The 20,250-nt window shown below is 35.0% G+C and overlaps 1 protein-coding gene across 6 annotated transcripts in view; it reads left to right on the top strand.

Annotated features, from left to right (window-relative positions):
• LRBA (LPS responsive beige-like anchor protein) overlaps positions 1–20,250 on the top strand; it is a 392,984-nt gene that overhangs the window by 73,047 nt on the left and 299,687 nt on the right. For all 6 annotated transcript variants that reach the window (XM_085579290.1, XM_085579288.1, XM_085579289.1 and 3 more), the window contains 17 exons: positions 913–1,034; positions 1,135–1,261; positions 2,040–2,159; positions 2,470–2,616; positions 3,461–3,658; positions 4,228–4,361; positions 5,619–5,727; positions 5,837–5,989; positions 6,542–6,710; positions 8,162–8,241; positions 9,571–9,633; positions 11,431–11,528; positions 13,734–13,826; positions 14,611–14,719; positions 15,256–15,337; positions 16,970–17,093; positions 17,350–17,542. In XM_085579290.1, coding sequence (XP_085435416.1) covers positions 913–1,034; positions 1,135–1,261; positions 2,040–2,159; positions 2,470–2,616; positions 3,461–3,658; positions 4,228–4,361; positions 5,619–5,727; positions 5,837–5,989; positions 6,542–6,710; positions 8,162–8,241; positions 9,571–9,633; positions 11,431–11,528; positions 13,734–13,826; positions 14,611–14,719; positions 15,256–15,337; positions 16,970–17,093; positions 17,350–17,542 — 2,121 coding nt within the window. The remainder of the gene's footprint in view (positions 1–912; positions 1,035–1,134; positions 1,262–2,039; positions 2,160–2,469; positions 2,617–3,460; positions 3,659–4,227; positions 4,362–5,618; positions 5,728–5,836; positions 5,990–6,541; positions 6,711–8,161; positions 8,242–9,570; positions 9,634–11,430; positions 11,529–13,733; positions 13,827–14,610; positions 14,720–15,255; positions 15,338–16,969; positions 17,094–17,349; positions 17,543–20,250) is intronic.

Raw genomic sequence — 20,250 nt, 5'->3', positions numbered from 1 at the left:
TGATATACAGAGGGATTTATAGCATTTTATGTGGACAGAAGTAGCTGAATGGAGCATGGGAACATAATAACAAGTCTGGAGACACTTGAATTCTTTGATTTTTTTTTTTTTAATTCATTGGTATTGATCATCTGGGTGGCATCATTGATCAGAGCTAATGGCAATCTTAATTGAAATGTGTATTGCAAATTTGGCTGCACACCAGCAGAAAGTTGATAGTGATGCTAAAAAAGCCAACCAACTGAAAAACTCCAAAAAATAAACCCCAGCTGTTTGAAACAAAGTATTCTGCCTCATGGTTTGTAACTCAAAGGCTTTGCAGTAAAAACACAATGTATGATATGAAGATTTTGCCTGGTGGAGAGATTACACTTTGTTTCATTTGAGGAGTTTTGAAATTCTGTGTTATTCTCACTGGAAGCCTACTTAAATATGAATTTCAGGAGAGAAAATAATTCATTAAATGAAATGTGGCCAGCTTTCCCTTTTTAATGAGTTATTTTCCTGAATGTCAACACTATGATCAGTTATTTTCCTGAACACCAGCACTATATGATTATTCTGTCAGGTTACCATAAAACCAAAACAATCTGAATTTACATTTTGAGAACTTGTTATTCCATAAGGTTTTTGCTAAAGCATTTAAATTTTGAAGCATAGGTTACTATTAATAATCTGTTTTGAGGTATAAAGGTCAGTTTTAAAATATTTAGGTTAATTAAATATTGTAACAATCAAGTACAAAGGGAACAAGAAGTTAGGCCAGATTTTTTTTTTCTTAGTTATAGAGGAACTGCATACATTTGCAATGTATTTCTTTTTATCAGCATATATTTGTAGAATGTATCTTAAGCTGCACACTTTTACTGTTGTGTTGATCTTTCTACATGAATAACTTCTTGCTTTCTTCAGGCTATTGCCTTACCTCCTATAGCCAAGTGGCCATACCAGAATGGATTTACTTTCCACACTTGGCTAAGAATGGATCCTGTAAATAATATTAATGTGGATAAGGATAAGCCTTATTTATATTGGTGAGTATTATGTAAAGCTGATATTGCTGATATTCAGTTTCTATTAATTGTGATTTCTGCATCCATCTGTGTATGTGCTGATTTTGTTCTGATTTGTCAGTTTTCGAACAAACAAAGGACTTGGTTATTCTGCTCACTTTGTTGGAAGCTGCTTGATTGTAACATCCATAAAATCAAAGGGAAAAGGTTTCCAGCACTGTGTAAAATTTGATTTCAAGCCACAAAAGGTGAGTAAAAATAATAAAATCTTTCAAACATGTTTCATGAGTCTAAAATGTGAGCCTGGGAGTCTGTGTTGTAGCTATTGATTAATCTCATCTTTCTGTAGAAAAACAATTACACTGCAATGAGCAAAACAAATATGTGTTCTGAATTATTATTTCTTTTTAATTTTACAACTAAAACATGAGTTGATTTTATTAATGGTATTAAAGGCTGACTTGCCTATTAGCTAGTGTTATGTGATGTTGGATGTTCCCTTTTTGACTTAGATGTCCTGCTAATGTTTCTGGAACTGGTGTAAACATCTTGTGGGAGAACAGGCCTCCTCAGGAATTCCTTATCAGTAATCCCTTGCTGTAAATATGGATTCTGTTTGTGATAATTTGACATGCACAGCCTTTGAGAGGCTTTAGTCTGAAGCCATCCTTGCTCTTTGGAATGGCATTTGTAGAAGTCCATCCTGCTAAGAGTAGCTCAGTTTAGAACTTATTTACAGAGTAGTTTCAGTGTAAATTTGATTCAGCATTGTCATAAAGATTTTTGGAGTTACATGTTATAAATACCTTTTAAGCTCCTGTGTGGAAGGAAAGACATGTTATTCTTTGACATAGCAATGCAAGAAAACTCACTAGTGACTTATTAATCTTTTCTACTTAAGACACATCTTTCAGTCTTAATTTAATTCACATAAAGAGGTGAATTTGTTCTTCCAAGCCCCACTTGAATGCTTAAGCTACTCCCAAGTGTTCATAGAGTTATATCAATTGTTTTTTTATTGTTTAGTGGTACATGGTGACTATAGTGCACATCTATAACCGCTGGAAGAACAGTGAACTCCGATGTTATGTGAATGGGGAACTGGCATCTTATGGGGAAATAACATGGTTTGTCAACACCAGTGATGTGAGTAATCCCTGCACACTGTCTGCAGCTGAACATCTTGATGCATTACATAGATATTCTTTACCATTCTATTAATAAACCTCCCCCATTTAATGCATTTAAAAAAAATGTTGAAATAAAAATGGTAACATTCTGATAGAGGAATAAATTGTGGTTTTATGCATCTCAGAACTTAATACTTGTTTCTGCTGAGGCCCTCAAGTACTTGTTTATGTAAAAATATTCCCTGATGAAATGCATATTTTTTTGCATGATTTGCTTGTGTAGCATAGATTAAACCCTGTTACTGGGTTCTGTTTTCTGTTTTCAGACGTTTGACAAATGTTTCCTGGGTTCTTCAGAAACAGCAGATGCCAATCGAGTGTTTTGTGGGCAGATGACATCTGTTTACCTTTTTAGTGAGGCTCTCAATGCTGCTCAGATCTTTGCCATTTATCAGCTTGGTCTGGGATATAAGGTATCTTAGAATTGACTTTCCTAAGTTTAATTCTTTATGGTAGGTGTTAAGAATGTTGTGACACTTCTGTGTCCTAAAAAAATGATCTTTCAGTGTAATATTTTTATTAAACTCTTCCATGTTTCTTCTGTAAGCCTGTGTATGGCCTTAGAAGCTACAAGTAAGCATTAGTTCAGTTTCTTGATTTGTTATTAAAAAAAAAAGGTATTCCTGTTTGCTTCTCAGAATTTCCATGTTGGTGGTTGGGAGAGAGAGAGCACAACTGTTATCTCTGACTGGGTTCACTTTTTCATTGAGGCTGAAAACTTTATATCATTTATGATGTATTTGTTTTAGAAATGTGGCTTTATAGTTTCTTGTGCTAGTGGGGTTTTTTTAATGTGTGAAGTCAATGCTGAGGATTTGTTTTGTTGCAGTGATTTATTATTTGTTTTGTCATAGGCTGAGGGGCACTAATTGAAGGCTGTTGTTACCCAGCAGATGTACAAACATGCTAAAAATGATGGTTCCTTTTGTATCTGCGCCTCAATTATTAGTTCCTTCTGAGTGAACATTGCTGACAGTCCTGCTGTTTCCAGGCTGATGTGGTTCTTTTATATTACCCACCCTCCTAGCAATGACACTCTTCAGATGACAAAAGAATTCTGCCATTTTAATACTGTAAAATTGATTTTGAGTATTATGAGTCTTTGGTACTTATGAGAACCTTTCTTTGTGAAATACTACTTGATTAAAGAAGCAATATTGTAATCATTTTTTGCAATAGTTGTTCTGATCTGTATCTTTAGTGTGCTTAAACTAATTTTTTTCTCTTTTCCTTCCTCAATCCTGCTTTCCAATCCAGGGAACATTCAAGTTCAAGGCAGAAAGTGATCTCTTCCTTGATGAACATCACAAATTGTTGCTATATGATGGTAAACTCTCCAGTGCTATTGCATTTATGTACAATCCAAGGGCTACAGATGCACAGCTGTGTCTTGAGTCATCCCCTAAGGATAACCCTTCTATTTTTGTTCATTCACCACATGCCCTCATGCTGCAGGTAAATAAAAATTTTCATAGATTTGGAGGGTACAAATGATTTCTGTTTCCATACCTAAAATCCAGTTTTATAGGGATCTTGATATGCAATTTCATATAGGTTGATTTTTTTTGGGTCGGACCTGCCCCCGTTTCTTGAACTAAAGAAGATGCAAAAGAATCCTAAGAAAAAAATGTATTCTATTAATAAATGCAAAGGCTGGGTTAGCTTTGAAAAAAAATCCTTCTTCCTTACTTCTGACATGTTCACTCCCCTACAGATGTTCCCTGTCTCCCATCCTTTGTGCTGTTGATATGAAATCCTTTTCTTCCCTGTACTTTGAATACTACCTCCTGTATATTCACCTGAGGAACTGCACTGTAGATCTGTATCTAAAAGTATCTCTATCTAAAGCAGTAGGTCAGGCATACTGGGCATTTAGTGTGACTGTGGCAGCCAATTTGTTCTTGCTGTTTCTTTTTGCTTGGTAGTAATACAGCTTTTATATTGAAGAAATTAAAGGCTATTTTAACAAATTTTTTATCAGTGTCTGAAGGAGGTTTCAATATTTCTTGTTTCTTCTTTGTCAGGATGTGAAAGCAGTCTTGACGCACTCCATCCAAAGTGCCCTGCACTCCATTGGAGGAGTGCAGGTGCTTTTCCCTCTCTTTGCACAATTGGATTATAGGCAGTATTCCTCAGACCACATTGACACAACTGTTTGGTGAGTGCATGGACTTGCAGTGTCCTGGGCTTTGTTCCTTTGAAGTAAAATAAATTACCTATTGCTTTATCAAATAGCAGAGTAGTTTGCATTGTCTTGTGCAACAATGAATTATGTCTTACAACAGAAAGGTTACAGACAGGACCTCAAAGTGATGTAGTTGTTTGCACCATGTGTTCTGTGAAAGCTCCCAAAGAATCAAACTGTATACAAATTTTATAGTTGACAATTTTTTTTTTTTTGTGTAGTAGAATTATGGGTAATTTTCTTGAGCTTATTCCTGTCATGGAGACAATTCACTGGAGAAGGCTTGAAGAGAAACTTCAGGAAGGGTGAATTTTTCAGCTACATGAAGTCATTCCTTGGAATTTTTCTTTGCTTTGTTTTAACCTTCAGATTTTTGGAAGATACTGTTACTTTAGTGTTGCTGCTAGGCTTTTGCTCTGGTTTGAGCTCTGTTTCAACTCCATCCGACTTCTGAACACCCAGACACAGAAGCTGGTGGAGCTCTAAAGTTTCTAAGTTAAAGAGCAGCAGTAAAAATGAAGGGAATGCTTTTTAGAATTCTGGTGTAATTTGCTCTGATTCATTGCATTTGTAGTTTCATGACTGTTTAAAGATGATCTGTATCCATATTGTTTCCTAGAAGGGATGGTCACTCTATTCCTTCAGCCCATCTGTTTGTGTCTGGGTGTTTCCTGAGCTGGCTCAGACTTGGGTATCTATGTGATAAGTCAGGGATTTGATGCAGTTGCAAATTGGCCCAGCAATACAGGGGTTTTCAGCTGGTTAAAGTCTTGACCCAGAGGCAGTAGTGCCTTGACAGGAATATTACCTCTGGCAGCAGCACAACAGCAAAGCTGTGTCTAGAAAAATATTTGCTCATCTGATAGCTTAAGAAGTAGAACGGTAATTGTAACTGATCTTGCAGAAGTTTATAGTTGAAACATGAAGCAGAGAGTAGTACAAACTTAATTGTGGCATTTTTGCAAGAATTCAGAAGGAATAATTTGTTTTCATATGGTTATCTCAGAGGCCAGAATTTCAAGTTAGAAAAGTATTAATTAAATAAAGAAGTTTTTTGAAGCAAGCATTCAAAATTTAGTCTTGCTTTTTGTTTTAAAAGTTCTGATTTACATAACAGAACATTTCCATAACACATATCTCAGGGTTCTGTGGTGGGAGTGTTAATTTGGAAATACTTTGTCGTGTTGTAACCCTTTAGCACGTTTTTGTTTACTAAAACATGTTTTCCAGTTCTACTTTACTGGCGTTCATCATGGAGTTGTTGAAGAACTCTATTGCTATGCAAGAACAAATGCTTTCCTGTAAAGGCTTCCTTGTGATAGGACACAGTCTAGAAAAGGTAAAGTAAATCTTCCTTGATGTCTTACATTAATGTTTAATTTGTTTTTGAGTTAAGTACTTTTCGTAGACTGTTGCAGGGCTCTCCTTAAGCAAATCTTCTTTTGCAGTCTTCCAAAGCTCATGTTACCAGAGCTGTGCTAGAACTTTGCATTGCCTTCTCAAAATACCTGAGCAATTTACACAATGGGGTGCCCCTGCTGAAGCAGCTGTGTGATCATGTTCTCCTGAATCCTGAAATATGGATTCATATCCCAGCACAGGTAAAATTGCTTATTCTTATCCATAAGGTATCTTACAGTGTATTGATTTGGGAGTGTTGAAACTAAGCCTTGACTCCAAAGAATTACGCGTTCTGGCTCTGCAACAGAAATCATCCAAGAATTGTCTTCAGACTCTGCTTTGCTGCATGTAGTTGTCAAGTTTTGCAGACTCAGGATTTTCTGTGATTTGGGAAACTTGCAGTGTTCTACAGGTTAGTTGGGAAAAACTCAGCAATTTTTGAAGAGGAAATTATTTTGGTTGTCAGATTTTAAGTCTTGATAGAAATTGAAAGTGAATATTTCTGTTTTGGTAAATTTCTGTTTTCTGACAGTGAATAACTTTGGTCAAAACTTTGCAGCTGAAACCTTCTAACCAGCACTGTACAGTTTCAGAAATATAATTAAATTTTTCATCAGTTTTCAGAGTTTTTAAGACTAAACTATGTACAGAAAATCTATTTAAGACATTTTGATAGATGAAATGCAAGAATTCAGTTATCTGACATGCTTTAATTCATGTGTGATGATTTTTGTTCCTGACTGGTGGTGTAGGTTCAGCTGACCCTGTACACTTACCTGTCTACTGAGTTCATTGCCACTGTTAATATTTATGGAGCAATCCGGCGGGTTGGGACAGTTCTTTTGGTCATGCACACCCTCAAGTATTATTACTGGGTGGTGAACCCTCAGGATCGCAGTGGGATAACTCCCAAGGGCATAGGTATGTATATATATATTTTGATTTTTATGCTCACAACCTGATATTTGTTTTAAAAAAGTTTATATACAATGTTTAGAATAGAACCATCGGTTCTTCAGAAATAATTACCCTTCAGTGTGATGGGTTCCCTGTAACAGTGTGAGTGGTCTATTTTTGTCTTTGAAAGATTTTTTTTCACAATCTATAGGAAACATTCTTTAGAAGTCATATCCTCTGTCATCAGACAGCTATGTAAACTGATATTAGACAGAGATGGTCAGAGAAATGGTAGGATGTTGGAACAGTAGAGCTGTGCTTGGGAATATGGTCTTTCTCTGTAATTTTTGAAATTTCAGAGAGAGAAGCAGGTGATGGGAGAGAGCTAGATTTACTAGGAGTGCTCCCTAGATGAGTCTGACTTCCTGCCACCAACTTGTCAAAATTACCAGACCTGCCTATTAGAGGGCTGTAAGGATTGTTTTGTAGTATTTTTCATCCTATAAGAAGCAAAGCATGCATGTTTTACTCCTTTCTTTTTAGTCTCTTGTGGATTTACTTAGTTTTGTAACTCATTTATTGACCCTGAGGCAAATGGATGGATAGGATAGTATTAGCAATGCAGTTTAATGGCTTATTTTGACTTGGATGGTTTATACTGAAAATAGCTGTTCTTAAACTAAATATGCCTGTGGGCCTATGCTTTATAAAACCAGACTCATATGATTACTTTCATTCTCTAGATGGTTTGCTTTTCTGTGATGATTAAGATCATGAGAACTGTGACCCTCCAGGCAAATCTAAAAACTGTCCCCCAAAATGTATTTGCAGCACTTCCTTTTATTTCTTTGCCAAAGCTTTTACTTGACTTTGGCACTTGGTTGCACCTGGTTTTTTTTTAACATTGCCTCTCCTGGGAGGTACTGAATGTTTGAATATTTAAAATGTTTCTTTGAAAGTCTGCTTTGCACAAGATGGCAGAAGCCAGTCTTTTTTGACTTTGAGTTAAAAATGTAAGTCCTGTCTTTCAAGGTACTCTTTATATATGGCATTGTAAGATTGATTTTTGTGTATTTAGCCAGTATATAATAATGGCATGTAGCTCTTGCTTTAAGCTATGGCAGAACTTTAGAAAAACCTATAAACTGTAAATGTCAAAAATTTGAAATCTGGAAATTCTGACCTAAAGTTCTTCTATCAGTCTTATTCCTTGCATTAATTTGGTTCATAGCACTACAAGGAAACATTAAAATAATCAGAATTTAGATGAAGCCTTAGTGAACCTCACTAATCATACATCTTGCTAATAAAAATTATAAAACACAGTAGTATTTTGTAGTCTGAAATAGAGGGTAGAAAGACTTAGAATTGTGCCTTCTTCACCCAGAAAATGTATTTTATTTTTCTTTGTGAAAATACTGTCTATGCTAATAACAACTGTTAATTTGCATTTTATATATCTACTTTTTTTTCAGATGGTCCACGGCCTACTCAGAAGGAGATTTTATCCCTGCGAGCATTTTTGTTGATGTTCATTAAACAGCTAGTCACGAAGGTAAGATAGTTTTAAATTGTGGTAGGATGTTTGAGTTTCTTTTCATAAAGAAATGCCTAACATGCTTTAAACATGTTGAATTTTCTGATAGCAAATAAACAGAAAAACCATGTCAGATGCTTCTTTTTTTTGTGGTTCTTGCCATGGACAGCAGTGCTAAGGATGCATTTTTTTCTCCTTTTAAGCTGTTTAAAAGGGGAAGTTCTAAGCTGTTATTAGCTTAGAAATATTTAGTGTTGGGGAAATAAGTATTTAAGGTTTTTTTTTTTTTTAACATGAACAGTATCAGCTATGTTATAAGTGGCTAAAGACTAAATATAAACATTTAATACTATTTGCTGTGGGTCAGTGGGACAGAGGAGGATAAGAAAGACTCTATCAATAAGCTTCACAACTGTTTCTTGGATATTTAGAGGAATATTGGAATTCAGCAGCTCTGTTGCTTATAGGCTCTTCATGACCTTTTCCTATCACAAATTTTCGGTCTCTGCGTAAGCCCTGCTCAGCAACAACAAAAATATCTCTGTTATCAACACTGTTTTCCGTCACAAATCCAAACCATAGCTGCGTGCTGTCTCCTGTAAATAAATTCTACCCCAACCAAAACCAGCACAATAGTAAATAGAACATCTGTCAAAAAGGATTGGGTTTGATCCTTTGGCAAGTTTTCTGTTTGTACATAGTGGTGCAAGATCTTTTTGGGAAATGAAAGACTTGCCTTAAAAAATTAAAGCCCCAGAACTGTAGAAGTCTTCTTTTGCCTACCCTCATCCTGTTCTTAGAAACTGTTGGTTTCAATTTTATTTTCACAAAAAATACCTCAAGGCATATTGCTGGGATAGGTACAACAAATGATGGAGATTTCTTCAAAGTTGATGGCAACTGAAGATGGGCTTATCTAGTGGAAAGTAAGAAGCAAACATGGATATGGATATAGCTAAGAGGCTTACAGTTAAACTGTCAGATCTGCTTTTGAGTCCTTTAATTACCTCCATTTAATTCTTCTGTTAACAGGAAGCTCTCAGTTCAAATTGACTGTATCAATTAACATGTATTATTCCAACAATTTCATATACTATATTGCTATTTATGTTGTTTATATGCCAGTGTTGAAATTGCTTTAAAACACTTTTATGGCATTCAGCAGCTCCTTTTGGGGACAGGTAAGAAGCTAACTTGCAGCTGTGAAGCTATTACAGAATCAAGTGACAGCAAATTTACTGTGTGGTACTTGCTTTGTGATATAAACATTTCTTGTAATGATGATTTTTTTTGGAAACAGCATTCTATACTTGAAAGGTGATACTTAAAACCTGTTTGTTTTTAAAGGACTACGGAATAAAAGAAGATGAATTGCAGGCTATCCTCAATTACCTGCTTACTATACATGAGGTAATTTTTAATTTGGGGGATATGTTTATAAAGAGTAGCATATTCGTGCTGTTTGTGACCAAATGTTTGAATAATTTCAAATATAACCTCCTTTATGCCACAAGATGGCTCTGCAGAGGAAGTAGCAAACATTGTCCAATTCTTTAGAGTAGTGTGCTGATATGCCAATATTCTTGCAGTGATTTAAGCTATGTTCAATGTTAGACTGAAGTTCATTTAGCCAGTAAGTCAGAATGGTTTCTTATGTTCTACAAACCAATTTACAAAGCAGAAAAACAGATGGTGAGAGTGACTTTAAAAAAAGTCAAAACCTTATTTTAGGCTGCCTAAGTAGTATTTTTTGTTTTCTTTTTCCTCTCCTTTTTATTTTGCTTCTTAAATAAAGCCATAAAATTGAAAACATGCATTAAAAAAATAAAGATATATGTTAATGGCATCTAAGAGAAGCATATAAACTTAATTGGGAGAAAATGTTGGTTACCACTGATACATCTGCATCTTCATATTTTAGCACCAGGGAAAGGCACTTTATGCCAGATGCAACATCAAAGACAAGGGAACTGGGGACATAAATCTAACTGATCGCATCTCTGTAAGGGCACTTGAAATGGGTAAAATAAGGAATTAATTGACCTTCATTTCAAGAAGTGTAGATTCTTTATTTTTAAAGAATTTTGCTTACACCTCTATTTTCATTTTATTCTCTGTGTTGGTTACTGCTATGTGGTAGTATCATAGTCAAGCATTTCTACTGTATGTGGAGAAGTAAATAATAAGACCTTTGGTACCATGTAAGAGTGAATTAAAATAGCAGAAGTTTTATACAGCCTTCAGATTAGGATGTGATGTTTTTAGTATCGTAGCAGTTTGCAAAATCATGCGTCAGAGATCCATGAATGCTGAATCCCACAATCTTAACTGTGAATTCAGAAAAGCATCAACAAAAAAAAAATTAAAATTAAGCCTTCTCATATGGCTGAATAGTGATAGCCCCTGTAATGTCAGCTGTTAATATCATCAGGTGAATAGAATTGTTCAGGAGGATGTAAAACTAATTTTCTAATTGAGTATTATAGTATTTGTTTAAAATACTCTTAGAGTAGAGAATCAGAGTATTTCTTCAAAAGTGTTGGTCAGTGTTTTATTTGTGGGCTCTTTCTGTTTTAAAAGAAATGTTTATTTTAATACTACAGATTATGGGAAAAGACAGTTACATTTTGTTATTTCCTACGTTACTTTTAGTTACAATGAATTTGGAACAAATTAATGAACTGTAGCTTAGAGTGCTTTAAATTAAAAGTATGGAAAAATTTACTAAGCGGCTTGAATTACCCATTCAATATATTGTCTGTGGCAGTTGGTAGTATTTTTTTCCTCATGGTTTGAACATTTCTGAGTAGAAACTTTTCATTAAACACCACCCTGTGCCCCAGAAAATGTGCAGCAGTTTATTTGTAGCTCCTGTGCAGGATGGGATTGGGAATACACATGCAAACAGAGGAGCATGTGTGTCGAAGGAAGGAACATTGTCTAAATTTCCATTGCCTGTCAAATCCTTACATCCCAGACACTGATATATCACTTTTTGCCCTAAACAGTTAAGTATATTTTTGGTAATGTTTTCTTCTGCACTTGCCTTTAGAGCTATAGTTCTTTTGATCTTGGCCAAAGTGATTTGGTCCTTAGTTTATTATTAATCTCCCCATACTTTTGAAATATTTTATAGTAGTTCTTTTAGCCAAAACAATGTTCCAGTGTATGTGTTATGAATTCAAATTTGTAAATTTTATCCAACAGGATGACAATCTAATGGATGTCTTGCAGTTGCTGGTTGCTCTGATGTCAGAGCATCCTGGTTCTATGATCCCTGCATTTGATCAGAGGAATGGATTACAGTAAGTTTGAATTTTCTAAGTGGAAAAAAGGAAACAGTGTTTTGGCCATACTGTTGCTTGCAAGAATTCCCATGAAATCTGAATGGTTCTCATCAGTGTGTGTTGCAATCATGACTCCTCATCTTGGGAGATTTTTGGGTCCAGGTGTTCATTTTGACAAGAGGTGCTGTTGGATTTATTATCAATCAGGTGTTTTTTTAATGTTTCCAAGCTGTCAGTCACACTTAAACAGGGAGTGATCCATTTCAGTCTGTGAATTGATGTCTTCATCTACTGGTGCTCTGTCTTCAGCCTCCCATTCTTACAGATGTCTCAGAACTGCAAGAGGGCTGGCAAAAATTGATTCAGATGTCTTCTGAGCCTTGTTAGTTTTCTTCCTTTTTTTTTTTTTCCTGTGGGACTTTTCCAGAAAAACTTTGTATTTGTTTAAAGGTAGGACTTTCTGCTATGCACTATTTGGAATTTTTTTCCCAACAAACAGAAAAAAGTGTTTAACACTGTCTTGAGAGGAAAGTAGGGGAAGCAGCAAATGCTACTTGTACAAGTAGAAAGTCTGCTAGAGGAGTTAAGTTGTGACTCTTTTTGTCTTGTGGCTCTCAGAGGGTGGTCATGGTCTTGAACTTTTCTAATGTAACAGGAACCTGCCTGAACATATTTGGGAAAAAACCGGTACAGGCAAACAAATGTAAGAACAATTCATAGAAGGATATGAGGAATAGTAATTTTCTCACTGTGTAAAGGCAGAGTCTCATTTCATACATTTAGTTGCACCTATTGGTTAATCCCTGTTTAGATATATTTTTTCCCAGTTGCCCTTTCTCAAGAGACTGCTTTTAGGTATGTTTCTAATTGTTTTCTCCCCTTTTAGTGTTAGACTGATTTTTATTTTTCTTTTTGCCCATTTTCATCAGATTTTATTTCATTTGTATGGTAATGTATTGTGTATAGGAAACTAATAAAAACTTCTAAATACTAAAGTATTTGAATATCAGGTTGGGTCTCTAATGCAGTACATTTGGTTTTATTTAACAACTAGCAATAGGTTTTTTTTTTTTGTTTTTTTTTTGGTTTTTTTTGTTAACAAGTGTATGAGCAAGTCATCATGAATAGTGAGTCCACAGCAAGAAATCACTTTGTTTTCCTGCCTCATTTGTTACACCCCTTGCTCTGGTATTGTTTCCAGTCACTTAATGGATTGTTTGTATGCTTCTTGATACATCTACTTTTTTGCAATTAAGGCATGATAATCTTGAAATTTAAAAATAATTTTCAAAGACATTGCAAATATTTGGAATTTTCTTAAAATTAAAAATGTTTAAGTAACCAATCTTGGGGGGGGGGGTGGAAGAAAGGAAATACTTTTCCTCTATACAGTTAGGAAACCCTGATAGTGTTCTGTAAAGAAAAGCAGATAAATCGATTTTATTGCTTGAATAGCCAGTGCATCATAAGTTTGCTTATTTCTTTCCTTCTATAGTTTCTGTGGTTGCAGCATTCTCCAGGATAAATTATTTGTTATACATAACTGGTTTTTAATCACTCTTAGGTTTTACTTTTAATTCTGGTATCTGGTACAGAACTAATTTTTTTGGTCTTAGTTCAGGTGTCCGGAGAATTATTTTTGGGTATAGTAAAATAAAAGTACATAACTATTGATGAGTGCTCAGTTATGAGTTATGCATAGATAAGGCCTAAAAACTTAAAGTCCTTTGAACTCTTAAAAACTTGCAGGTCTAAAATGCCATGCTGTAACATGGAATAGTTTTGGAAAGGCTCTTGAAAATTGTTTAAATGAGGTAGGCTTTTGCCTTCCCCCTTGTGAAATGATCCAAATTTCTTCAAAAATTTTATCTTATTTATGGTAAAGAATAAATACTGTCCCTTCTGTTCCAATATGATTTCATGGAACATTTGGAAATTAATTTTTTTTTTCAAAGAGAGCTTAGTAGTCCATGTAGATAAGTAAAATCATATTTCACAGATTTAAAGATTTGTTGAATACGATGAACCACAGTCCAACTAGAATTAGATAGTGATGTGGCCCTAAGCACTTGACTGTCTGAAAAGTAAATGATGAAAGAAAATGGATGTAACTGATAAATGCATTTAGATATCTTAAGTTTTTATGGGAGGTTTAGAAGGACTAAAAAACTGCATTTGTTATTCTTCACATTGACAGAAGACCAATGTGTTTTCTCCACTTAGGGTTGTCTACAAGCTTTTAGCATCACAAAGTGAAGGCATCAGGGTCCAAGCTCTGAAAGTGATGGGATATTTCTTAAAGCATCTTTCTCCGAAGTAAGTACTGATTTGGGTCTTAAAACTAAACCTCCCAAGAAGGGAAGGAGTAAAGGTAGGTTGTGACACAGACATTTTATTTGTTACTTTGGGTATAAATTATTGGGTGTATATACACACATTTGTGCATAAAGGGGAAAAAGCTATAATGGAGGTTAATCACTAAATAGGCTTCACTGAATAGGAGCTATTCTTCTTTAACTACCCCTCAGTCTATTTGCTGCAAATGTATTTTTAATATGGTGGAATTGCTTGTTACTGGCAGCTAGTGTACAGGCATTATGACTTCCTTATCAAGCTGATTGAATGGTTACTTGCAGTATGGCCTCCTTCTTTTTAAAGTGATCCTTTTTCAGTGAAATCAATAGCAAGAATTAGACTGGTGAGGTGGAACCCCATGTTACTGAGAACTAGATTTAATATGTCTTGAGTCGACTGTGATAGTAGATAACTATTGAGATTACTGTCCATGGTTGCATTTTTAAATGAAATGAGGGCAAAGGTGTGCTTTCCTCAGTGTTCGTCCAGAAATCCGCAAGGCTGTGTTGGGCCCATGGTGAGTGGACCTCATTTATGGAAGAAAGGCGGATGCCTTCAGGGAATGATTCATTATTTCACTTAACTGAACACTTAACCCTTTTCCTTCACCAAAAGTGAAAGACCTAAGGAACAAACAAAAAAATATCTTAACAGTGATTTTGTATTTCTTGAGGCACATGTTTTAAACTTTTTTCCCCTAAAGCAAATGGAATGCATTTTGTTTAATCTTTCTCTGCCATTTTAGGAGAAAAGCAGAAGTCATGCTTGGACACGGATTGTTCTCTTTATTGGCTGAAAGACTGATGCTTCAGACAAGCTTATTCACCATGACCACATACAATGTCCTGTTTGAGGTAGTCATACGCTGTAGTTAGGATCCAATCTTTCTAATTACTTGTAAGACATTGTTAGAAAATTGCTTATGTTTTTGTGCTGATATGTTCCAGATGACATTAAACCTTAGTGTGATGCAGCTGAATGCTGCTTTTTTTCCCCACCAAAAGCTCACTGCTTTGGATTCATCCCCTCCTTAACTTGGCTATGCTCATTATGAACGATTGTAGGTAATGAGTAACCTGTATGTCTCAACCAGATGCTCATGTAGATGTGGAATTTTATTATAGCAATGATCTTGCCTTAGGATAATTGCTTTGGTTAGATTCACATTCATCTTCCAGTGTACTTTAAATAACAGTATGCACTTAAGAGAGAAATAAAAGAATAAAGTAGCTTATAGAGTTTTAGAAACAGGATGAAATAAATTATCAAGAAAACTAGTGGGGATTTTTTTGATTGATTTTTAGAATTATGGTGATTGTGCTGCATCCAACTATTTTTCAGTAAGCTGTCTTCATGTACATTGATATGGCATCTTCTTCTTTCTTGCTAGATTCTGACTGAACAAATTTGCACTCAAGTAATACATAAACAACATCCTGACCCAGATTCAACGGTGAAGATACAAAATCCTTGTAAGAATGATACACATTTTAAAGTCCTACATTAAGAAAAGTCTGCTTTAAAAGAATTCCACAAATGAACAAGTTTATTAATTTCACTACCAGTCCCCTAATCTCAGTTTTACATTTTTTTTCACTCTAAAGAACAGATAACTTGTATTTAGTTGGAGTTACATACACAGTATGTCTCTGTAGCTTTTTGAAAGACATTTTATGTGTCTGTAGTTCGTAACTCACCTTTTTTGGCTGTGCATTCACATTATGAAATGGTTTTTCAAGACTTCTATGCACAGGATACTTTGATTTAATACATGTTAAGGTTCCAGCAAGATTCTGAATGCATTATTTAATGATGTCAGACTAAATTACCTAAAATATGGAAACACCTTTCATCTTAAATTACATTCATTATGACAGTGCTAGATGGAAAATAGGAGAAATGTATCTGCTCACTGTTTTGGTTAGCTTACTTTATTGGAAATATCTTGATATGAAAATTTAGATGTCTTTTGAACTGAGAGAAAATACTGATCTCCTTTCCTGAATTATATATATTATTATGTGCTCTGTACATAATACAATGGACTTATGATAGCTTTGGCAGTTAACTTTTTTCTGGAGAAATAACAGATGTTTCACTTTTGTAGCTGCTTTGTCACAGGTCACAGTTGTAGATTTACTTCAGGTTGAAAGTGGGGAAAGAGAAAAGAAAGCAAAGCAGATATGGAGGAAAGAAATCTGGTCGCATTATGCCATTTTCCTTCTGGTAAATTTGTATAAATCAAGAGATGTTAGCATGTTTCTGTTGCTTTCTCCTAAGATTTTTGGACTTGACCGTCACTGCTGTGGTCGGTATGGACTATACGGGGACTGAGTTGATTCTGAAATTATGTAGGTCTGGTAGGAAGAGTGACTTCTAGAGTCCCTTTTTTAGATCATTACTGTTATCAAATAAGGAATTTCACTTTAAAGAAGTTGTACAAGATAAACTGCAACTATCACAGTGACTGTGTTTAAATTACACCGTAATGCATTTACAAAATTGACTTCTTTTAAAGTAAAGTCACTGCCCCTCTGCTTCAAAAAGTGCAATGTACCCTGAATTTTGTCGTCCTAAAAATACAGAAAACATTGTGATCATAAAAAATAAAATTCTATGTTAGGAAGGTTTTTTTTTATAACAGATACTGTTAAGTTTAACTGGAAGTTGGTCACATTCTTTGAAAATTCAGTATTGTTAAAGTAGAGCAAAATCTTATAAGGTAGAGCATTTTTCTCATATATTGGTTTTCTAAAGGATGCTTTTTTATGTGAACCTCATGTAAAAATTATTCTGACAGATTCTGATAGATTGTCAGTTGTCATGCAGTAATATTTGTGTTGCTTAAACATGATAATTCAATTAATTCAATTTTCTTTAGAGGCATGGAAATCCCCCTGATGGGGGGATGACTAGGTTTGAAAAGTATTGAAAGAAGGGATTTGTTTTATTTAAACCTTCTTCTCCAATAGAGACATGCTTTTTCTCAGCATAAAACTTTTTTATGTGGTGTCACTTTCCTTGTGTAAACACCGTTGAAAGAGGCCTTGTGTTTTATGCTGTGCTTAGTCCTAATATTTTGTAACTCATTAATTGTTTTACAGCGATTTTGAAGGTTATTGCAATCCTGATACGTAATTGTCCACAGTGTCCAGAAACTCTGGAGGTCCGGCGAGCCTTTCTCTCAGATATGATTAAACTGTTTAATAACAGTAGAGAAAACAGGAGGTAAGATGGCTTGCTCAATGCACAAGTATATAAAATAAATAACAAAGTCTCCTAGTAAATTAAACTCATGAGGCCAGATACAGCTTCATTGCTGTTTCAGCAAATTCTGTACTCTAGTAAAGTCTTCAGTATGAAATATTAAAGTAGCTTGCATGTAGGAATTTTTTAAAGCATGTTAGATTCTTGACTTAGCTGTTGTATATATTTCTAAGATATATTTTATAATATGATTCAATAGCATGTGTATGTTTTGCAGGAGCTTGTTGCAGTGCTCTGTCTGGCAGGAGTGGATGCTTTCCCTTTGTTGTTTTAATCCAAAGACTTCTGAGGAGCAGAAGATAACTGAGATGGTGTACACCATATTTCGGATTTTGCTGTACCATGCAATAAAATATGAGTGGGGTGGCTGGCGTGTATGGGTGGATACACTGTCAATCACACATTCAAAGGTGAGATTAATCAAATTTTAGGAGCATTTCTGAAAAATGTTGGTGCTGGTCTTGCTTTTTAGTAACAGCAGGAACACAAGGTGGCGCACCATAGCTATTCATCAACAAAAATACCTTTTAATAACATCAAAAGGTTGTAAAACAAATGAGTAAAAAGCAAAGAAATCCAAGTTAAGGCAGATGCTTCTGCTGTTAAACTGTCATGGAATATGGGGTGAGAGTGCAAATCCATGCAGCATGAATGAGGCCATTACCCTTTGTTATTGTTCTGTCTGAATTTGGTTGTTGTTGCAACCAGAGTTACATCATAAAAGTTATTAGTGGTTCTCTGAATGAGGCACAGTAGTACAAAAGGTATTTTATACTGCCTTATTCTAAACATAAGAGTGAGGCCACACTGGCTTCAGAATTACTCTGTTTATCAGAATATTTACTTAAAATGAATTAAATTGTAAATTATTGGTTTCTAAATGTGTGCAGAAAGACATCTGTGAATCCAAAAGATCACTTTATGATACTAAGGAATTGTTGGCATTTCTGAGGTCTTGGATTTTGAACAAATTTTTTTCTTAGAAAGGTCTCTGCAGACAGCAAGAACCTTGTTATTTTGCCCCTGTTTATTGCATTCAGAGGCCCATAGTGCATTCTTGGGCTATGGGGAGACAATTGTAGAAATCTATGTAATAAAAATGGGTGAAATAACTTTATTAAACAATCACTTAGCTAGTGGAATTCCTGTGCAAAGTGCCCAGGGCCACATTTTAAATCCTTACAGAGATCACATTTTTAGTATTGGACCAGTCTTAATATGTTTTTTTGTTGGCTTTACAGTCTTCAAAAACCAGTTTTCTCTCTTTGCCCCAAGACGCAGAGGGCATGGGTGAATTGTACAATGGCAAGCTGTAACTAGAGTAAAGATCTCTAATATACTTTTATATAAAACTGGCATAATTTAGCATGTATGTGATTGCTGGGGATCACTGGGAATTGTCCCTGGGGAAAGATGGAGAGATGAATAAAGGAAGACCACCTTTTTATCTCTTAGAGCTTTGGTGTATTGAATTTAGAAATAAGCTAGCACATTATCTTATAGTCTGTAGTTCTATTCCTAGACTCCTTTTGTAAGATAATGTAATGTCAGAAATCTCATTTAAACAACATCTATGTCAGAAAGGTTATATGGATTTTTGGTCATTCTTTTCAGCGACTTAATGTGGCTAGTCAATGATGTAGAATTCCTAGAGAAAGAAACCCAAGATTTTATTGTGATGCTGTGGCCAAATGTCAAGAGCAAAACCTTGCGGTTTTAGAAAAGACCAAAAAGTAGATAGATATAGATAATGTGGGCCTGGTTTATTAATTCATATTTTAAGGGCTGTATGTTTTTGTGAAATGCCATAGTGAATGAGAAGATGGCCTACTTCAGTCTGTGTTTCTCATTTTTGGTTCCTGGCATGCTGTGATAGAGAGGTGTCCTTGGTTGCAGGAGTAACTTCCTGTAAGTTTTCCCAAGTCTAATTTTATTGACTTTCTGGTCCATGTATAATATCTATCTGTTTTCCAGCCCATTTCAGAAGAAGCTGAATGATGGCAAGTTTGGAAGTGTGTGAGTGTGGTCAGGGTGTGGTGGTGGAATATTGAACGACTCATAAAGGAATTCAGTTTGTTTGGACAGCAGTACTAATACTAGTTCCAGATGCCTAAATAAGAATGTTTAAACAGCAAAAGCAGCCAGCAACTAACTTGATAATATTGATATGGATGATAGTGCCATTATCAAGATTTTAAAATTTCACCTTTATTACGCACTTTTCCATTTGAACTTTTTTTGTAGGTAACACATACTATTCATGCAACTAGCTATATAAAACTAGATGATTCTTCAGAGCTGCCTCTTAATTACATAAACATAAATTAGGATAAATCACAAAAAAGCTCTTGAAAAATGTACTTATAAACAGATAATTATAATGATTATTTAATCCTGTTAATTTTACTTATTTTAAATAGCCCTGTATCCTGTTTTACCACTATTGAGATTCATAGAGATTCACATATAACCTGGAGTAGACATAATTCAGTGGGCAAATTGTTCCATGCTAAGTGCATCTCAGATGTTTTTGATTTCTAGCACACTTTCAAAGTAATGTGGGAATTATGGGAACAAAAATATTTCCTTAACATTGCTAAGAGAATAGCCAGTTTGGATTTTTCCTATTTCATCTCTAATTGTATTGGGTTACTGCTTATTTTTCCTTTTTACAGCCCTCTGTGCCATTCGTGCCACTAATTTATAACACCATTCTATGATAAAGAACAAGTACATAAAGGACCAGTGTTACACAATTGGATAGGTTTTGCAGAGCTACACATCAAGATACATGCAGCTGCTATAAAAAGCCAAAGAAACTCAATTGCAATTTTATTGTCCAGTTTGATAGATTTCCTGCCACCTTTGTAGCAGGGAAGCTGTTTGTCACTGTAACCCTCTCCTCCAACAGCTGCACAGCATTTTATAAGCAGCAGTGGCTTTTCCAGCATAATTGCACTGCATTGGCTTCCTTGCACTGAGAATTTAGAAGGTGTGTAGGTGTGTGCAACCTTTTAAAAGCCAAATTTCTTAGTATTACTTATGTATTTTGTTAATTTCCATATTATTTTTAATGCTTTCCAGATATTAAATTGTTGTATACAAAGATGTTTAATCT

This window comes from Lonchura striata, chromosome 4 (assembly GCF_050655825.1).
Source record: "Lonchura striata isolate lonStrDom1 chromosome 4, ASM5065582v1, whole genome shotgun sequence".
NCBI lineage: Eukaryota > Metazoa > Chordata > Aves > Passeriformes > Estrildidae > Lonchura > Lonchura striata.
Note: the sequence above shows the minus strand (reverse complement) of the source record. Positions and strands in the feature narration are given on the sequence as shown.